Raw genomic sequence first — 18,383 nt, 5'->3', positions numbered from 1 at the left:
CTCAAAATTATCTGTTTTCAAAGTTCTTCACCTCAAGGATCATTCCAAGTTCAGCTGAAACTTCAATCTCAGCGTCTATCGAGACCGCTATTCCCATCACTGATCAGTTTGCAATGGGCCGATCCATCTTCACCGGCAAAGAGGTGAGGGCAGTTTACAAGCACTACACGTCGACTCCGGGCACAGGGCCCCGAACCTCATTGCATGCTGTCAAGTTTGTCAAGAATGCTTGTATCCCATTTGTCTCTGCACAAGTCAAGAAGAAGCTGGCATCCTTACCAAAGGCAGACAATCGTGCAACGTTGAGCCGATATATGAACATCTTTTCCGCGGATGGCGCTCTTGAAAGACTCCAAGTAGAATATGAAGCTCATCCTGAAACACTGTTCTTCGTTGGAGAATTGGTGCCGTGTTCATCAAACGCTCCTGATCCACAGCAGAAGAAGTGGCCGAACCAAATTTCCTACGAGCTCACTCAAACCGCCTTAAAGATTCTTCGCCGTCATGAGAATCACGAAACTTCCTTCAGTGCGCAAGAAGTTCGAGATCTCTGCACATATCAGGAGCAACTTAGCGATCGAGGAGCAGACATGTGGTCCAGTCTCGCCGTCTTCTTTCGGGACGCAGCGCATCCTTTGGCCTCGCCATCCCTGCGAGCTAAGTATGTTGCATTCTCCGAAGAAATTGACACGACTGTGATTGTCAATCAATACTACGACTTGGTTCGGGATGGAGCCGTCAGCCGACTGATACAAAGAATCTCGCATCTGCGCCATGAGAAGGTAGAAGTGAAGGCTGGTGATGTGCCACCCGAAAATCCGGTTTCAGAATATGCCAGTGAGCGTGAACAGGACTGCCAACACCCCGGGAAACAGATTCGACAAACGCCAGAAAATAGTAAACAGCCGACTCAACCTATCTCCTCCGCTCCAGAACAGGCCGGTTCCACGGGCAACTCTGGGTCTGGTATTCCACTGGTCGGAGCTGTTGATTCACAAGGGCTTGCGCTCCCTTCATACACGCGCGCAAAAAGTGGCAAAGTGATGAAAAAAACCTTTTCACAGCTCTCTCCACGACGTATCCGTGACCTTATCCGGCAGTACGACCCAGCAGATCATGAAACTCGGACTGAGCTTCGCAATAATGCCGAAGTATTTTACCTTGGTGGCAATTACGCTTACCAACTGAAACCTCATTACTTCTGGGTGATGGTTCAAGAACTTGAGCCGGATGAGTTGGCAATTACCGAGGCCCAGAAGGACGCCATTTTCCCTACATGGAGAGAAGCTTTGGAATTGTCCCTTGTGCAGAGGAGCCTGGCAACGCAACCTGCCAACAGAGGTCATTCACCGAATCCGAGAGTCTCCAGCGTATCGACCGAATACACAGACATTCTTCAGCGGATGGAGTCGAAGCTTGATCGTCTCACAGATCGAGTCGCAGATTTTATCACTGAGAATTCGACATTGAAGCAGTCTGTTGATGAGTTGACGTTTCGAGTCAACGAGCTGAAGGCTATTGCCATTCAACATCAGGATAAGACTGAGACAAAGAAAATTCCAGGAATTTCAAAGAAACTATTTCGAGTCGGTTTTCCATCGGAACAGAAGTATGGACTCTCCTCTGACTCAGGCGATGTTCCTTCTAAGTTCTCGAATGCGCCTTTTCAAGAAATGACTGCAGAGGTCAACAACCAGGCAGAGGAGACAGAGCTGCCGGTGAAATACTCCTCACGTAATAAGCACCGACTGTTCTCCGAAGAGGACAGCGTGGACGAGGAGATTATTCAGCCCCTCGCAAAGCGGTCGAGGAGGTCAAGTGGAAATGGAGAAAAGCGTCGACGTTCGACCAGAGCAGCCCCAAAGAAAGCAACACGCTGAACTGATGTAAGCCACACCCGGGTTTTGTCTGCCATGGCTTGGCAATAGGCGGGCCTCTCTAAGAAAGTGGGTAGACTGGTTTGCTCGTTTGCAACAACATATTGAGCAGCTCACTATTGTAATCGACGGCAGATTGATCAGCTACATTGATGCACTCGGCCCATCCATCTTTATGATCTAGGAAGGCAACCATTCTTTTACAAGTTGCTTCGTTCAAATATTCTGATCTGCACCGTGCTCGGCGGAAGACCAAGAATTGCAGGCGGCCACAGCTAGTTTCAGCATCTTATTTCAAGAAGGAAGGTTATTCTTTACCCAGTGGTTTAATACAGTATTCATAAAAATCATACAAGATTCTAGTTCCGCACGTGTACTAGAAAAAAAAAAAAGAATCGAGGATGTACGCCGAAAATGCCATCAAAGCAGGACCACTAAATCGGGATTCTTAATCCCTTCGTAGTGATCTGAGACAAGTTCGCGCAGGATCACACTTTTGACGCCGCAGACGCCAGAACCACGATACTTATGCACCTTGTATTTCATTGATCGCTGAAATTGACTGTGGACTGTCCCGGAAAGGCACGCAGGGAGACTACAATCTTCCAAGAAGGGAAAGCCCTTACGCTGCTCCCTGATTGAAATGGATCCAAACATGCAATGACCCCCTGCTGAGACCGCCGAGGGTATTGTATAAAGGAGTTGAGTGGCTTTCATTCTTGTATCTTCTTGAAGCATTGGCGGGTGGTTGATCTTTTTCTTATCTCATTCAGATCGACTTGTACGAGAGTCCCTAGGGTTCGGACGGCATACTTCCTTCATTTGCGCTATTACTAAATTGCATTAATTGGAGCATCAGGTGTACGTGAAATTACAGTTGATCATTTGTCCCCCATTTTTATCAAGCTCGTGGATGTTTCAAAAGAATTCATATCCTGCAAGATTGGTCAACGAGACTGGCACATCCGTTTTATTATGGTGCTCCGAAGTGGCATCATCCATGACTTGTTCGTTTCGGTATAGGACATTAGTTGACCAAAAAGGTACCCGTGTACGACTTTGTGTGCGGTTAAATGTACGATCTTGTGTAATATAAAGTGGAAGAGAAAGAAATCAAAGAATTAGAATTATTCTAGGCCTACCAACACTTATTGTAGTAATTGTAAGGTCACATCGCCACGAATCTTCGCCTTCAGCTCGATTTCCACGTCAAGATTCAAATCCAGCCTCAGTCTCAACTGATCGTTGCCCTTGGGCTTCGTAACTGCTTCGGTGGTTTGTGTCACTTGGCCAGCATTCGCATTGGTCCCATTCGTAAGATTACCCTCTGCTTGCCCTACATGTCGGTTTGGGGCTTGGACAATCTGGCCATCGACTTCCGGACTGAGCATATGCTGCACGCGTGTCTCTCGTACCTGTGCTGGACTATTGGATCTTTGTTCTCGGCCAACCACTTGGACTTGATCTGGTTCGGCGGACTGGGCCGACTCTCGGCGTACGGTCGTGCTCTGATGATGCATCACGGCTCGTGGGGATGTGTTCGGTTCGTCGGAGATTTGCTCCTCAGACGAAGTATTCAAACTACTCTCGCGTTGCTCATGGGCAACGCCATTCGGTAATTTTCGATGTTTTTTGCGATTTGATCTCTCGGGACCGCCGTATCTTTGCTGACTTCCTGCACTTTGTCCGTCCGAGGGAGTCGTTGACTTGGCAAGCTTCGGGGGTCGACGTTTTTGTGAAGGAGCAACACCATTTGCGCCACTGCTACTGACTTCGTCCTGGGAAGTCTCCCCTGGCGCTTTCATTTTTGGGCAATCGAAGCGATGCGACAATGATAGAGGCAGTGGAGATAGTGTCGAAAGCTATTTGCCATTCAGCGCGCCCTGCTGTCCTGACTTGACCTACGTTACAGTATCATCTGAATCTACGGATGTGGTCTCGCCTCCTGACGTCAACTACCTTGGGTGCAATAGGGGTTGATTACGATGTCCCCAACTTAGGGGTGTTACTGCCGAGGGTTCTACACTTGACAAGATGACGCGCAATGAGGTAGTGGAGGCTGATATTGGAAAGGGAATATTGGTAAAGAAGCCTGGAAACTCGATATTCCAATGGTCTGGCTCTTGGAGATCTGGGGACTCGGCCAAGTCGAGTACCAAACTTCCTCGTGTGTGGGCCCATCAAATGCGGAGATGAACCCTTTTCGGGGGAAGTGACGCCCCGTTGAGAGTCGCATCTTCCTCCTGCTCCTGGCAATTTGGCTTTCTTTGCAAAATTCCACACATCACATCGCGAGAGCTTGAAAAGAATGGCTCCGAGTCGGACGTCAACTACGAAGATCGTCCCATCAAAAGATCAAGGGCAAATACGGCGTGGAGTCGTTCATGAAAAAAGAAGTGACTCGGTTTCGGAAGCCGCTTCACAGGATGACGATGATATTAGCGTGATTTCCGGCCAATACGACCGAAACTCGGACATTGAAGATATTCCTCGCTCGCAATCACGGCCAACAGCCCCTGTCACTCAGCGTGCTCCGCCTGCTCGAGGAATCCAATTTGATCATTTAAAGCCGACGACGTCGATGATTCGGACCGCTCCTTCAGGACAGGAGCTCCATGACGAAGTACAATGGCGAGGCATGGAACCAATTCAGCCAGTTCAAAGTCCAGAGAAGCCGGAAAATACATCCTTGAGGTTGAGGTTAGACCTCAACCTTGACATTGAGGTCGAGTTGAAGGCTAGTATTCGGGGTGATCTGACTCTTTCTCTATTGTGAGTGCTTACCTTGTGCTATTTTGCCATCTGGAGCCTAGGCTCATTTGTGGCAGGGCCTGATATAAGAAACAAGGCAAATGTGACGGCCATCTGTATCAGATTGACATTGACATTGACATTGAGGCCTCCATGGCCTTCTTCATTGCTTTGTAGTATCAAGATGATTGCAACTTTAGCATATACCATTGAATACAAATGAAAACTGATAGCTCTCATTCTCTATTACCGTCAATGGCTGGCTCCGTCAGCCGAAAACATGAAAGCGCTCGTGGGATAACGGTGCATTAGCCACAGGCAAGCTACCTACGCCCCGGTAGTCAAAAAATGTGTTTTCATAGTTCAAAATTGTCCATTAGATCGAATACAAGTGGCTTCTCAAGCTATGGCGAAGAATGGTGTCGTGGCGAGCCATACTGCCAAGACATTCCAGCCACTCTCCGACGTCTGGGTCCATGGTTGCTTGATGGCGGGAATGACGACAAGACACTAGAGCTTCCACCCATACTTTCAAAGAATGTTGCTCTAACAAGTTTCCAACAAGTTTCCAACCACCTCAATGGGAACAGTGATTGGACTGTTGGATTGCCATCATATCACCCCGATGCTTCGCTTACTGATCTCGTTGCGCGTTGAGTGATACGTCTCTGGCTGTGGGGTGTGGCTGGCACTCGAGCCGAAGACCTTATAAAGACATCATCTGTACAAGCTAATTGCTGACTCAAGCACAAATATTCTTTTGAAACTAGTAGTTGACAGAAAGTGATACCTGCAATTACAGCGAAAGCAATAGTACGACTGCAAAAATGGCGACTCCAGACGCAAAGCCTAGACTTGACAAGAAAGTCTCGGGTGCACCTGACACTCCCTTGAAAAAGGGCCAAGCTCTTAAAAAATCTTTACCAGAAAGGAAGAAGCCGGAATTGTCCAAAAAGACAACTCCTGCGCGGAAGGCGACCGCCGAGTCCAAATCCAACGGCATTCCGACGGAATCGTCGAAGCCTCCAGGTTTGAAGAATTTGTCTCCGGCACCTGCTTCACCTCAAAAGCCACAAAAAGCGACTGAAAAGGTTCCAAAGCAAAAGGAGGTCGAGGCAGACGATGAAGTGGAGCTTGAGGACGCGGATGTACCAACCGAGTCAAACGAAGACAATGAAGGCCCGCTAGAGTTGGTCGACAATGAAACAAGCTCAATTGAAGGAGAAGATGAAGTGAACGGGGAACAGCGAGATGACGCCGCAAAGGAGTCACCGCAGGCTTCTGGATCAACGGGAAAATCATACTTCCAACGTGGCAAAGATGCTGCCTCGGGTCTTGCAACATTTGCGAATAAGGCCAACAAGTTCCATTCTCAATTGCCTGACTCTGTAAAGGAAAAAGCAGCAAGTGGCGCGCAGACGGGTGTGCAGAGCATCACGACCACACTTCAGCCAGCTGCTGATGGAGCGGGAGGCGAAGTTCGAGAGATCACGGAGAAAGCTCCACCTCTACCCACCGATTTGTCTGCTCTGTCTGGACTTGAGGTTGGAGAAGACGGAATGATCCTCGATGACGACGGCAATCAAATTGGCCGACTAGCTGAGGGTGAGGCCGAAAATCTTGCCGGTCATACTGTTGGTGAAAATGGAGAGATTTTTGATGAGGATGGTGATCTGATTGGGCGTGTGGAGCTTCTCAGCGAAGAAGTGGCTGGGAAGACCGAAGCACTCCCTGACCAAGCAGCCCTAGGCTTGAAAGACCTCGCAAACTTGCCTCTAGCGGAAGACGGCTCAGTCAAAGACCCATCTGGTCGAGTGTTGGGGAAGCTCGTCGAAGGCAATCCTGATGAGCTGGTGGGTTGGACTGTGGATGAAAATGGCGAGATTCTTGATGACGACGGCGATTTAGTCGGCCGTGTCGAGCTACTTTCTTCTGAAGAGTCTGGCGAGCAACTTGACCAAGTGAAAGATTCCGTCGGCGAGTCGCTGCCAGGAATTTCCATCCTCAAGGATAAACCCATCAATGATGAAGGCAAGATACTGGATGAAGATGGTGGCGTCCTTGGTCAGATTAAAGAAGACCTAGACCCTGAAGCCTTGGCCGGAAAAATACCTAATGAACAAGGCCAGATCCTGAATGATGATGGCGAGATCATAGGAGAAGTGGAGGTGGTAGCTGGGGAGGTTGCCGATAAAGCAATGGCAATGCAGCAAGAAACGGCACAAGGGGTCGAACACGATATCTCAATTCTCGATGGCCTCCAAGTCAATGAAGAAGGACAAATAGTCGATCCAAGTGGAACTGTACTTGGTGAATTGGAGGACGGTGATCTATCAGAAAACATTGGTAACACTGTGAACGAAAAGGGCTTGGTCCTAGACGAAGATGGCAATATTCTAGGCAAAGCTCGATTGGTTACCAAAGAGTCCATGGAAGAGCCTGAAAAAACTGCCGAAGATACCATCCCGGAACTACCACCCCTCTCCACGCTTGAAGGCTTCAAGTGCAACAAACTTGGCAAGATTATCAATAGCGATGGGATCCCCGTTGGGGAACTTGTCGAGGGTGACCCCAAAAAGCTCTCTCGAGACGGTGTCGAGCTTGACGACCAAGGCCAATTCTGGGATAATCGAGGAAATGTCATCGGCAGAGCTCAGACTCTTCCTGTGGAAGACGAGGAAGAGAAGGGTCCATTCGCGGAATTTGAAGAGCCTTTCGTTGCTGAGGAAGGCTGGGTCCACGACGCCAACGGAAACAAAGTGGGACAAGTTGTCGAAGGTGAAGTTGGAAAACTTCTTGGAAGAGCTGTTGATGATGATGGTGATATCCTTGACAAACGAGGCAACCTTCTGGGAAGAGCAGAACCCTGGGAAGAACCCGAGCCCGAACCGGAAGAAGCCGTCGATCTTTCAGAATTGGAAGGCCTGACCCCGAATAAGATTGGAAACGTGATGGGTCCAGATGGAGTCCCTGTTGCTCAAGTCAGCGAAGGTGATCCTAAAGTATTGGCCGGCAGGAAGATTGATGCCGAAGGCCAAATTTGGGGGGATGGTGGCCAAGTTATTGGGCGGGTTACTCTGATTCCCGAGAATGAACGCGAGACCATCACGCCTTTTGGAGGTATGGGAGATCTGGTGGTTCGAAAAACCGGGTTCGTGGAGGATGAATCTGGTGATGTTGTCGGCAAGGTTATTGAAGGAGATCCTCAACAATTGCAAGGCTTCCTTGTGGACGATGATGGGGATATTCTCGATAAACGAGGCAATGTCAAGGGACGGGCTGAGCCCTATACTCCACCCGAAGAAGAGGAAGAAGAAAAACAAGATCTATCCAGTCTTGAAGGCATGAAGGTCAACAAACTAGGAAATGTCGTTGATGAAAATGGATCCGTGTGGGGACGTCTCATCTCTGGCAATCCCAAGAAGCTTGCTGGCAAGCAAGTCGACGCTGAAGGTCAAGTCTGGAGTGATGATGGAAAAGTGCTCGGCTCTGTCGAACTGATTCCTGAATCAGAGAGAGAGCAGCCAGAGGGTATTTTCTATGGGCTTGAGGGCCTAGTGGTCACCAAAGACGGCACCATTACCGATTCCACCGGTCAGATCGTCGGGAGACTCATTGAAGGAGATGCCCTCCGATTGAAAGGCCGAGCCGTCGACGAAGATGGAGAAGTGATCGACAAACTTGGAAACGTCATCGGTCGGTCAGAGCCTTGGACTCCAGAGGAAAAGCCGCGCGATATCAATCCAATGAGTGGCCGGAAGGTCAACCGAGACGGAGAAGTGCGTGACGAAGATGGCAACCTCATCGGTAAACTCACGGAGGGCAACCTGAAGTCTCTGGTTGGGAAAACCATTGATGACAATGGCTACATCGTGGATAACGATGGCAACAAGATCGGCGAATGCACCCTGCTAGAGCAGTTGCCTGAGCCCGAGCCCGAGCCCGAACAAGAAGAGCCTGAGTTGTCTCCAGAGGAACTTGAACAGAAGGAAAAGGAGGAACATGATCGAGATTTAGCAAAGAAGATGTGTTCAATTGTGCAACAGACGCTGGATTCCGTTGAACCTCTATGCAAGCAGATCACTGAGGTAAGGCCCCTCTGCTTTATCTCATGTGCATGTCACTAACGAATTGGCCAGCATATTGAGCGGGCAGATCGAACACCCCGCGACGAGCTTGATGAAGAACAGTTAGTCAAGACAGTGAAGCCTATCATTGAACAAGCCGGAAGTATGCTGCAAGAATGCAAGGGAGCCCTTCGAGGTCTGGACCCGGATGGACAAATTGCAGCCTCCGCCAAAGCCCGGAGTGTATCGCGCGATGCAACACCGGAAGAATACCAGCTGGCAGATCTTTTGAAGCAACTCTCGCAGACGATCTCCACCACCATTGAGAATGGTCGTCGGCGCATCGCTGACATGCCTCATGCAAAGAAGAAGATCAATCCACTTTGGTATTTGCTGTCCGAACCTCTGTTCCAGATCATTGCAGCCGTTGGCTTGCTCCTAAGTGGGGTTGTGGGACTTCTTGGTAAACTCCTTGATGGTCTTGGTCTTGGAGGTCTTGTTCGAGGGCTTCTTGGTGGGTTGGGAATTGACAACCTTCTCAGTGGTCTTGGTCTGGGCAATGTCGGTGGGAAGTTGGGTTTGTCTGGTTGAGGAATATCATGGCCACGATGAGGATAGGGATGGATGAGTACGAGTTACCAAGCTTCAACACCACGTTTCTCGGGTTTTCTACGTTCTTGACTGGTCCAAAGTTGAGATTTAATATTTATTTTCGAGTTCACGCAGCTCACATAGTTTACATAGTTGATCTCAATATGATCCGGGTTCTTGCAGGCCTGCCTTCTCTTCGCTGTCCAGGACATAGTCAGCTGGGTCAGAAGAATACATGTAATTTAATTAATGATGACGTAGCCGCCTATTTCCCCCAGTTGTGGTAGTTGGCTAAGATCGCTCATGAAGGTATCATCGACCCCGTTCATACAGCTTTGCTGAGTAGATATGGAGAGGCACAAAGAGGGGCAAGCGCCGACCTAGAGATGGAGTGAAAAGGACGCTTAGCATGGTGTGAAGGGTAGCCTTGTTCAGCGCCAAATTTGGTGTTTACCTAGCGTTGTGGTGTCACATTTTCCTCATGCGCAGCTGTTCATCTCGTAAGTCGTGTCAAATTCATGTGCTATTCCAATAAGACTTGTCGATGACAACAAGCATCATATCAAACCACATCAAACCGAGATGTCAGTACATCAACCAATTGGTGGTTATAAAGTACATATAGAGAAAGAAAGAACACCATCGAATTGCATCTAATACATCAAAAGAAAAGACGATATCCAAGCCGCCTGAGCCAGAACGAGCCTTACCTAGCTAGATGTTCCATTTCCCTCCCGATGCCGCGAAGAAAATCCCCGTCAAATAAAGTCGATCCGAATGATGATTCCATAAACTTGATCGAGAGCGAAAAAGAGCCGATAACATGACTGATTGAGGACTGGTAAAACGCCGTAGCCAGCTCCACAAAGAAAATGATAAGTGACGAAGAGATTACTCCTGTCGACTGCGCTTCGCACCATGGGGGTTCCACGATGCGTCTCCAGCTCCAGCTCCCTGGTTATTGAAGAAACCCTGGTTGAACGCAGGGTTGGGGCCTTGGAATCCTTGACCTGAAGTGCAAAGAAACTTGTCAGCACAAGATCATGAAAAGGGGGACTCAGGCTCGGACGAAAAGGAACCGGACGAAAGGAGCGTAACAAGACGTGATGCTAGTTACTCACCTTGCATGCCCATGTTTCCACCCATACCCATCATAGGATTCATACCGCCAGCCATGGGGTTCATACCCATCCCGCCCATCGGGTTCATACCAGGCATGCCCATCATGTTCCCGCCCATGTTTCCACCACGGCCACCGCGCATACCACCAGGTCCGCCGCGCATGCCGCCACCCATCATGCCGCCGCGGTTGTGAAAGCCGTAGTTCTGCATGCCACCACCCATAGGACCACCCTGGAAGCCGCCCATCATATTCCCGCCGGGAGCAGCACCGCCCTGGAAGCCGCCCATCGGGTTGAAATTGTTCATGCCGCCTCGGTTGTTGAAATTACCTCGGTTGTTGTAGCCACCACGACCGCGGAAGCCACCAGCGCCCATGTTGTTGTTCATGCCGAAGTTCATGTTGTTGTTATTGCCGCCGGCGTTGAAGCCGCCGCCAGGTCCTCGATTGCCATCTTTACGCATTGGGGCGTCCTTGGGGAGGGTCCGGAAGGGGTTACTGTGAGGGTTGGTGTAGTTGACCATGTACTTCCGGCCTGTTAGACCGAATTCTTCGATCTTATGCTTAACAGCCGTGGCAGCCTGGGGAGTGGTGAATTCCACGAAAGCTTGGCTATGCTCACAGAGTCAGTGAATCGATTGGGATCGAAGTGATGCTACTCTTACCCTTTACTCTTGCCGTTGACCTTGTGCTCGCTGAAGGTCACGTCTTTAAGCTCAAGTTCGCAACCAGCATCAGCTGCCCAGCCGCGGACATCATCGTCAGTTGTCCACCAGAAAAGGTCTGAGATGAGAAGAGCTGTCGTAGCAGCGTCATCCATCGGGCGATCATCGTATTCTTTGCGCTTCACGCCTTGCTGAGGAGTCGGGACACCTTGTTGCGGGGTGTTGTGCTGCAACATATCGTGATCTCCATTCGACGAAGGGACTGGTTGGGATTGAGGCTTCATTTGTGCCACACTTTCCGAAGGCGCCTTAGGCGCAGGCTGGGTCTGGGGCCCTGATTGAGCCTTCTGAGGCGTAGGTTCCGGAGCATCTAGCACAAGCTCTGAGTCGTCGTGGTTCTGATCTCCCTGCTCATTTCCTCCATCCCCATAGATGTCAATATCGAAGTTATCATCTTCCGTAGCCATTGTGAACTAGAAAGTCCGGGTGGACAGGCTCTGAGCAAGTATTTCGATTTTGGATAAAGCGAGGTTGGTTAATACACAGGCCCTTCTCTTCTTGATTGCCTCTTGCTTCCGGATTCAAGGAGAGTACATGTCTGTAGATACAGGACGACAATTAGCATGGAGAATGATTCCTATTCCAATGTTCGAGCGACATTCAGATGACAAGGTATTGCCTATCGCATGGTAACCTCCAAGCGATGGCAGGAGACCATCAAGGCAAATCGACACGCAAAACACGCAAAAGCACAGCCATACGTACAATCCGAGGCGATCAATGGTGTCCCGAGTGTTAGCAGGCCCAGGTGAAGGGGCGCGTACAGAGATGCTCTTCCAAGCTCGGAATACAGGCAAAAGGAGACTGGCCACAGCAGCGCACGGCACAGATAGCTGTGGGACAAAAGGAGAAATAGAAACAATCCAGGCAGGGTAAACTAGTCGGGAGCGAGAAGAAGGGGGAGAAAGACGGCGCGACTTTGAGCTTAGCTGCGACTCGGAACCACGTTTCTCCGAAGCGCCTCCGAAACCCCAGAAAGGCCATTTGTCCAGACGTTCTTAGCCCCCTCCCCTTCATCCGTTCACTCCTTTTCTTGTTCACACATCACCATGTCTGAGACTTTCCAAGAACTTGCTGATATCCCCAAGGACTTTGTCCGGGAGGGCACCCTCTTCATTCGCCGCTGCACCAAGCGTTCGTCCACATCTTTGTGACAGTCACAGTGCGCTGGAACTCGATAATGCTGACACAGTCTACAGCTGACAAGCGCGAGTTCATTAAGATTAGCCAGGCCGTCGGCATGGGTTTCTTGGTTATGGTATGTACTTTCCCATTGGCGAGATCCTAGCGATCGATCGCACGCGACAGATTGACTAACATGGAAACCAGGGCGCCATTGGATACTTCGTCAAGCTGAGTAAGTGCTACTGATGGCAATCTTCATCTTTGAAACGTATTTTTCCGCAAACCGGCACTCACACTGCATCTCTACAGTCCACATCCCCGTCAACCAGGTCCTCGTTGGTGGCGCATAAACGTGTCAACTTGTCGATAATTTAATCGGACAACTTCGACCGAACAAATGAGCACGAGGAATAAACCGCCCATCAAAACGGAACAGCCGCATTTGATAACTAAAATCCAATGGCAATGTCGTTTGATGGGCGTTGGGCAAGGGCGGATCTGAACAATTCGGGTCCCAACTCGAGCCGTTCCGTAATTTGTCTTGCCGGTGACTTTGTCACCCTAGCACTTCGTTTTGGGATGCGATGAGAGGAGTGCCTCGTCGTCATCTTTGAGATACCACATAGCATTGTTCCTGTACCAATAGGGGGTTCCTGTTATTTTGATTTAATAAATGGCCCTTTCAAGTCATCCTAGTAGCTACTGGCACCAAAACTACAGCTTACGCAGGCGCGACTTGTATAGACCAAAGTTGCGATTGTATACTTATCGTAAATCGTTATGCCTACAGTTAAATGTGGACCTATATACGGGTACCCATCCCCCCAATTGCAAAAAGATGAGCCCAGAAGAATCTTTTTGGAAATGAGAACCACACTTTTTGTCTTCCAGATCACCACTCAGCATCTTCGTTTTCTTCGACAAATACCCGGCGTACTGGCCGGCTACGCAGCGGTCGTCGAGTGCGGGCTGCTGGGGCAATCTCCCGGTAGTCGTTGAACTCGGAAACGTATCTAAGCCTATCGTCGTAGCTCTTGCCAATAGGTGGGTCACCTTCATCATTCGAAGCACCATCGTTCCAGGAGTGCATAGTACATGTGCCTGTAGACAATCCCCATCCATTCCATGAGGTTGCTACGTGCATGTCAGTTCCGGTTTCCAGATAAGCTTAGAGAAAAAGGAATATTACCTGCTAGTACTGGAGCATTCGGATGCCAGCTTGCATCACGAACACAAGTTCTCCACAGCATCTCTCCACTCATCTCATATGCCGTCGCAGAGACATCTGGTTCCCGGGGACGCGAGTTGAGCGTGGCTGTACCGACATCAATCGTACCAGCCAGCGTGGCATCCATATTATACACGTATACCTTTCCATCTTCACTACCAGAGTAGACATAGCGAGAGTTTGTACTTCCAGGTGGCGAGAAATGGCAGCGAATCAAGGTTTTGAGGACACTGTGGCCGCGGAAGGTGACCACTGAATAGTCATACGGATGCGGCTCATAGAAGTTCTCGGGATACTTCTCGAAGCGGTAGTCAAAGCCAGTTGTGAAACTGCTGGGGTCGATATTGTCGAAGTTGGCAGTCGTCATCATCTTCCGCAGATCCCAGAGCTTCATAGTTTGGTCCTTGCCATTGGAGAGAACATATCGGCCATCGCCTTTACTGTCAACGTATGTGAGACCTTCCGTGTGGCCCATGAAAACACCAGCTTCACGCCCATCGCCCATTGACCGACGGTCCCAGACTCGTAGCGTTGAATCATCCGATCCTGAGTACAGCAGGTGAGGAGATGACTTGTCGCCGAAGCAAACTGCATTGACGTGATGCTGGTGACGATCTCGCAAATTGAGGACTGGCTGCTTCGTTTCGATATCATAGACAATGACGGAGTCCTCGGATGTGCCCGCAACGATCTCGCGCCCATCTCCAGAGAATCGCAGAGACCATATCTGGTTGATAGTTAGCGAATGACATTCTATGCACAGTATCAGAACGAACTCCGAAATGGGAGCTACCCCAGCTCTGACGTCGCCCCTGGTTGGCTGAAAGAGCAAAGTCTAGTTGACTCGGATCAGAGTCATCTTCTGGGTCTGTTGGGGCAAGGTAAACCTGACTACGTATTGAGCTGTAGGCCAGGAAACGATTGTCGGGACTGAGGGTAGCGTCCGTGATTGTCCATTGACCAAGTGGGTAGCGGACAGTCTTATAGTATTTCCATTCGTATGGATTCGATGTGTCGTACATCCGAACCTTGAAATCTTGCGCGCAACAGAAGAAAAAGTTTCCATCGTCGGAAAACTGACCGGAATAACTGCGTGAATCAAAATGAATGATTTTATCGGCTGCGGAGCTTGGTATCATTTTCTGTATGGAATGTTTGGGTCAGTTGTGGTCCATAGAGGTTCGGGTGTATCCACAACCCACTTACCTGTGAGATTGCCTGGTCGGCCCTCCTCCGAACTCCATATGCATCCACGCCGAGTTCTCGCCACATCAGGTTTGTGGCAAATGCCGCCTTGCGCTTCTTGAGCCGGTCGACATAGTACTGGTCGGTCCCAAAGTGGCCCTCGCCCATCAGTTCGGTCCCCGCATCACTGGGGACCTTGGGGAATTGAGGCTCTCCTCTGGCCCGCCTTGCTCTTAATCGGTGTCGGAACGTCGGTAAATAGTAGTCTGGATCTTCGTCTTCGTCATCATCGTCTTCTTCCTCCTCCTCCTCCTCCTCCTCCTCCCCGGTCGGATTGGGTATCCATCCATTGGACTGGAGAATATGCTGAAGGCCGCTCGATGCGAGTAATTCAAATAATCTGGATGCTGGAACTGAAAGATCGTGAACGGAGACTCTCTAGAGAATATATCTAGGCCTTTGAACTTACTACGAGCCTGGCCGCCATTGCCCTCCTCTTCTCCGTCGTCGGGACCACCTGTAGTGAGCTCAATCTGGATATTGCCGATACTAATGTGCGGAGTGTCTACCGAGAGCCTTGTTAGAATCATCCCCTCAGAATGGGGCCAATTAGCCCGCTCCAATCTCACCGTCCGAAACTCCGAGGCCCATAGCCTCGTCCTCGATCTCCGTCTCTTCCCAGCCATCTTCGTCCTCTGTTCCCTCCAACGCAGGGTGGTAATCCATGTCTACCTCGTCGTCTTCCTCCAGCCACTCTTGTGCCGGATGCCAGGCTGGCATATCTCCAGCTGATTCCCTTGAGTCAGGGGGCGACCCTGGTGAGCTCATGATGTAGGTTGATGAGGAGAAGGCTTATCGATAGCACGCCCATAGATAAGTCACCGCCGCTTCCCGAGTTTATGTCATCTTCACGCTTAATTCCCTTAACTCCGGGAAAATAGGATCCACAACATACTTAAACAAGGGCGGAGAGTTTTGTTTCTGAATATTAAGTACACATGCAGTCACGCTCTTAGTAGGGCTCTCCCCATCAGCGTCTAGGCTAATCTTCACTTCATACTCGCTATTCTTGACAATGAAGCCTTCGCGCACCCGTGTTTCGGCAAGACTGGTTCTCTGAATGTCAAACTTGAGTAGTGTTGCCAGGGTTTTCAGGATCTCCATCTGCGCAAAACTTTTGAAATATTAGCTATCTATACAGTAATGTGGGTTTAGGAAGATAGCTCAATTCCTTCCAATGCAGGCTCGAGGCCCGAATGAAAATGGATAAAATGAATTTGAAGACTCAGAAGCACTATCATTCATCCATCGCGAAACATCAAAGTCGTCGGCCTCCTGGAATTATATCGGTCTCAAGATCTTCCAAATTTTTTTTTAGGCTTACTTACTGCAGAAACTGCAGGGTCATGGTGAATACACAACGTAGATACGCTTACGAGGGCCTACATCTTAGTGAGTGCGTGTTACATGCAGGCATGTCGGTTTACTCACTCCTTCAGGTATAATTTTCTCTGCAAGCATGATTCCTCCACATGAAACTACTCACTCTCATCCTGTAGAGCTATTAGGCTTAAGCCGCATTGCCTTTCGGACCACAGCATTTAGAAATGGAAGTGGATTCTCACCCAGCTTGCCAACATGGGACCTGGAAACGCAGTGTCCAGCTCCAACTGGATATGCTTTTATATGTTGGGCAGGTGAGACACAGTATCCACAACATCTGTCGATGTCTTACTTGTGGTATCACTTCCGCCAACAATGAAAGAGTTGGACTCAGCGATTAATTCTTGCTCCGGTAGTGGCTGTCCGGTTTCCGGATCCTTGGCTTTGAACAAGAACCAAAGTAGATCTTTCTGCTCGTCTCCGGCGCCTCGGCGTTGGTAGCATTCTCGCTAGTTGAAGCTAGTTTTGAGGTAGCCCGCAAGCCCGGGGGCCAGAATGGATCAACATCATCGGTCTGACGCATTTTGGGAGATGGCCTAAGGTATTTAGAACCTCTCCTCTTGCATCGACAGTAGCAATAAGATTGTGATAGTCTTCTTCTTTGTCGAGGAATCCAAATGTTTTACCGAAAGAATAGTCACCTGCATAGGATCAGTCTACAGCCTTCATCACTGTCTAGCGGGCTGTCATTTACTCATGACATCGAACGCCAAGTAGTTCGCTTTCCCCAATTAGCACTCGCCGTTCTTTGATTTTGCTCTTTTAACTCACAGTAAACATTGAAATCAATTTGGGCATGGTCTGAAACTTCAGTCTGACGATTGAGACAAGCCAGCAACTTCCCAATGGTCCCCGTCATGTATGGCTCATATTCATGCAGATCCTTCGCGGAGAAGACTGAGCTCAAATACTTCTTCTTGCGTCAAGCTTTGTTTAAAAGTACGTGTCAGTGTCTTGACTCACGTATCATTAATGCTGGTCCCAGCGGGGGGTTTGTGTCTCATTGGTAAATACTGGCTTTATCACGCCTTTCGGGGGCAGGTCGGCCCCGCAGACCGGCTTGTCCAGTTCCTTATTAGATGCTTTGCTCTGACATTGGCTCAAGCATCAAGGAGTATTTTGACTGTTTGCTAAGTGAAGAGATATCATATGATTTGAGACAAACACAAAGATCTCGGTTTAGCACATCTGGTTGTTCTGGTCCTCCACATTAACGTCGATGAGAATTTAAATCAATAAAATTAGACTGCGCTGTCAAATTATAGTTTACTTGTGACTTTGTGGAAGCAGAACATTGCTGATTTTCCAGGATTAGATTCAACAGCATGAATAAAGCACCTGGTTTCTGAACTGTTTTCTCCTAGCTTTCAATGTAAGGTCCATCTTATGGGGTTGGATCTGAAATAGCCTTCCTACCTAGCACTTACCCAACCCTTCTCTGAAATGCCAACGGGATCAGAAAGGGCTCAAAGAACTAAGTCAGACCCCAGAAGTGTTGTAATTTGTATCGCCTTATTGGACCAGGGCCACCCTTGCACGGCATCTTGCTACAAGCATTCATTTCTCGCATGCGAGAGAGGTACAGCGACAGAACCTATAGTTTTAGTTTCAGATCATTATGGAGATAGAACTGGGTTTTTCTTAAAGGCTCTTTTAATTATCCTTCAAGTCTTGCTCAAGATGGCGATAAGCGTGAAAGCATGTAAGATTGCCCGAGGGACTTTGACGGCCTGGAAACATTCAGGGTGAGCCCAATGTTGGCGCATGGCCTCAAGGGCAGCCTCGTGGCGTTTTATTGCTTTAAACAATGGAAGGCAGCTCACATATGCCTCAGCTTAGGCGATAGCCGTTCTTGCCGTCTCACATTCTTGTCTTGGGCCTGTTAAATAAAGCCTTCCATCACCCACGCCATGAAGCTTGCACTTCTCCCTTGCAACAGCCAGGCTCGTTTCCACGAATTCCGCACTCTAAATTACTCTTCTCGATTTCGTTGATTCATGTTATCCGAGCAACAGCTCTAATCGTGTTTGTGCGGTATGGGCGGTGGTCGTCTCTTTGAGTCAGACAAATCAGGCTACATCAAATTCTCAAGTGATGGACGAGGCTGACATAAAATCATTCAAGATCTCATGTCTCACTGTTATCGAGCTGAGCTCGGTCTGCGCGTCCAACGACAAGTATTGTTGGTGCGAGCCAAAGACTAATGCCATGCTCAACTACGTCTGTTGCTTCTCCAATTGTGGAAATGAAACCATATCCGGTACTACCCTT

General features: G+C 49.2%; 9 protein-coding genes across 9 annotated transcripts; 4 read left to right on the top strand and 5 right to left on the bottom strand.

The window, feature by feature from the left end:
- Nucleotides 1-113: 113 nt before the first annotated feature.
- N7477_006852 (uncharacterized protein) lies at nt 114-1,880 on the top strand (the record flags this gene model as incomplete). The annotated part of the gene is made up of 1 exon (XM_056968515.1): nt 114-1,880. One exon carries the CDS (start codon nt 114-116, stop codon nt 1,878-1,880), a length of 1,767 nt encoding a protein of 588 aa, XP_056821311.1.
- Nucleotides 1,881-3,025: 1,145 nt separating this feature from the next.
- N7477_006851 (uncharacterized protein) lies at nt 3,026-3,682 on the bottom strand (the record flags this gene model as incomplete). Its single annotated transcript, XM_056968514.1, has 1 exon — nt 3,026-3,682. The coding sequence occupies one exon, from the start codon at nt 3,680-3,682 to the stop codon at nt 3,026-3,028; it is 657 nt and encodes a 218-aa protein (XP_056821310.1).
- Nucleotides 3,683-4,185: 503 nt separating this feature from the next.
- On the top strand, nt 4,186-4,653 carry N7477_006850 (uncharacterized protein; the record flags this gene model as incomplete). The annotated part of the gene is made up of 1 exon (XM_056968513.1): nt 4,186-4,653. One exon carries the CDS (start codon nt 4,186-4,188, stop codon nt 4,651-4,653), a length of 468 nt encoding a protein of 155 aa, XP_056821309.1.
- An 802-nt stretch (nt 4,654-5,455) lies between these two features.
- Nucleotides 5,456-9,286, top strand: N7477_006849 (DUF3659 domain-containing protein; the record flags this gene model as incomplete). Its single annotated transcript, XM_056968512.1, has 2 exons — nt 5,456-8,716; nt 8,768-9,286. 2 exons carry the CDS (start codon nt 5,456-5,458, stop codon nt 9,284-9,286), a joined length of 3,780 nt encoding a protein of 1,259 aa, XP_056821308.1.
- An 891-nt stretch (nt 9,287-10,177) lies between these two features.
- On the bottom strand, nt 10,178-11,538 carry N7477_006848 (RNA-binding protein; the record flags this gene model as incomplete). Its single annotated transcript, XM_056968511.1, has 3 exons — nt 10,178-10,296; nt 10,408-11,018; nt 11,072-11,538. 3 exons carry the CDS (start codon nt 11,536-11,538, stop codon nt 10,178-10,180), a joined length of 1,197 nt encoding a protein of 398 aa, XP_056821307.1.
- A 642-nt stretch (nt 11,539-12,180) lies between these two features.
- Nucleotides 12,181-12,606, top strand: N7477_006847 (translocon subunit SSS1; the record flags this gene model as incomplete). The annotated part of the gene is made up of 4 exons (XM_056968510.1): nt 12,181-12,265; nt 12,331-12,389; nt 12,461-12,488; nt 12,566-12,606. The coding sequence occupies 4 exons, from the start codon at nt 12,181-12,183 to the stop codon at nt 12,604-12,606; spliced, it is 213 nt and encodes a 70-aa protein (XP_056821306.1).
- A 542-nt stretch (nt 12,607-13,148) lies between these two features.
- On the bottom strand, nt 13,149-15,497 carry N7477_006846 (WD40 repeat domain-containing protein; the record flags this gene model as incomplete). The annotated part of the gene is made up of 6 exons (XM_056968509.1): nt 13,149-13,390; nt 13,446-14,211; nt 14,261-14,626; nt 14,691-15,082; nt 15,139-15,234; nt 15,299-15,497. 6 exons carry the CDS (start codon nt 15,495-15,497, stop codon nt 13,149-13,151), a joined length of 2,061 nt encoding a protein of 686 aa, XP_056821305.1.
- Nucleotides 15,498-15,893: 396 nt separating this feature from the next.
- Nucleotides 15,894-16,190, bottom strand: N7477_006845 (cytochrome P450; the record flags this gene model as incomplete). The annotated part of the gene is made up of 3 exons (XM_056968508.1): nt 15,894-16,004; nt 16,058-16,111; nt 16,161-16,190. 3 exons carry the CDS (start codon nt 16,188-16,190, stop codon nt 15,894-15,896), a joined length of 195 nt encoding a protein of 64 aa, XP_056821304.1.
- A 161-nt stretch (nt 16,191-16,351) lies between these two features.
- N7477_006844 (cytochrome P450) lies at nt 16,352-16,971 on the bottom strand (the record flags this gene model as incomplete). Its single annotated transcript, XM_056968507.1, has 3 exons — nt 16,352-16,561; nt 16,632-16,753; nt 16,884-16,971. 3 exons carry the CDS (start codon nt 16,969-16,971, stop codon nt 16,352-16,354), a joined length of 420 nt encoding a protein of 139 aa, XP_056821303.1.
- Between the last annotated feature and the right edge of the window lie 1,412 nt (nt 16,972-18,383).

This window comes from Penicillium maclennaniae (genome assembly GCF_028827695.1).
Source record: "Penicillium maclennaniae strain IBT 15551 chromosome Unknown utg000006l:1.0-2513246.0:1.0-2515036.0, whole genome shotgun sequence".
NCBI lineage: Eukaryota > Fungi > Ascomycota > Eurotiomycetes > Eurotiales > Aspergillaceae > Penicillium > Penicillium maclennaniae.
This window is presented reverse-complemented; position numbering and strand designations above follow the sequence as displayed.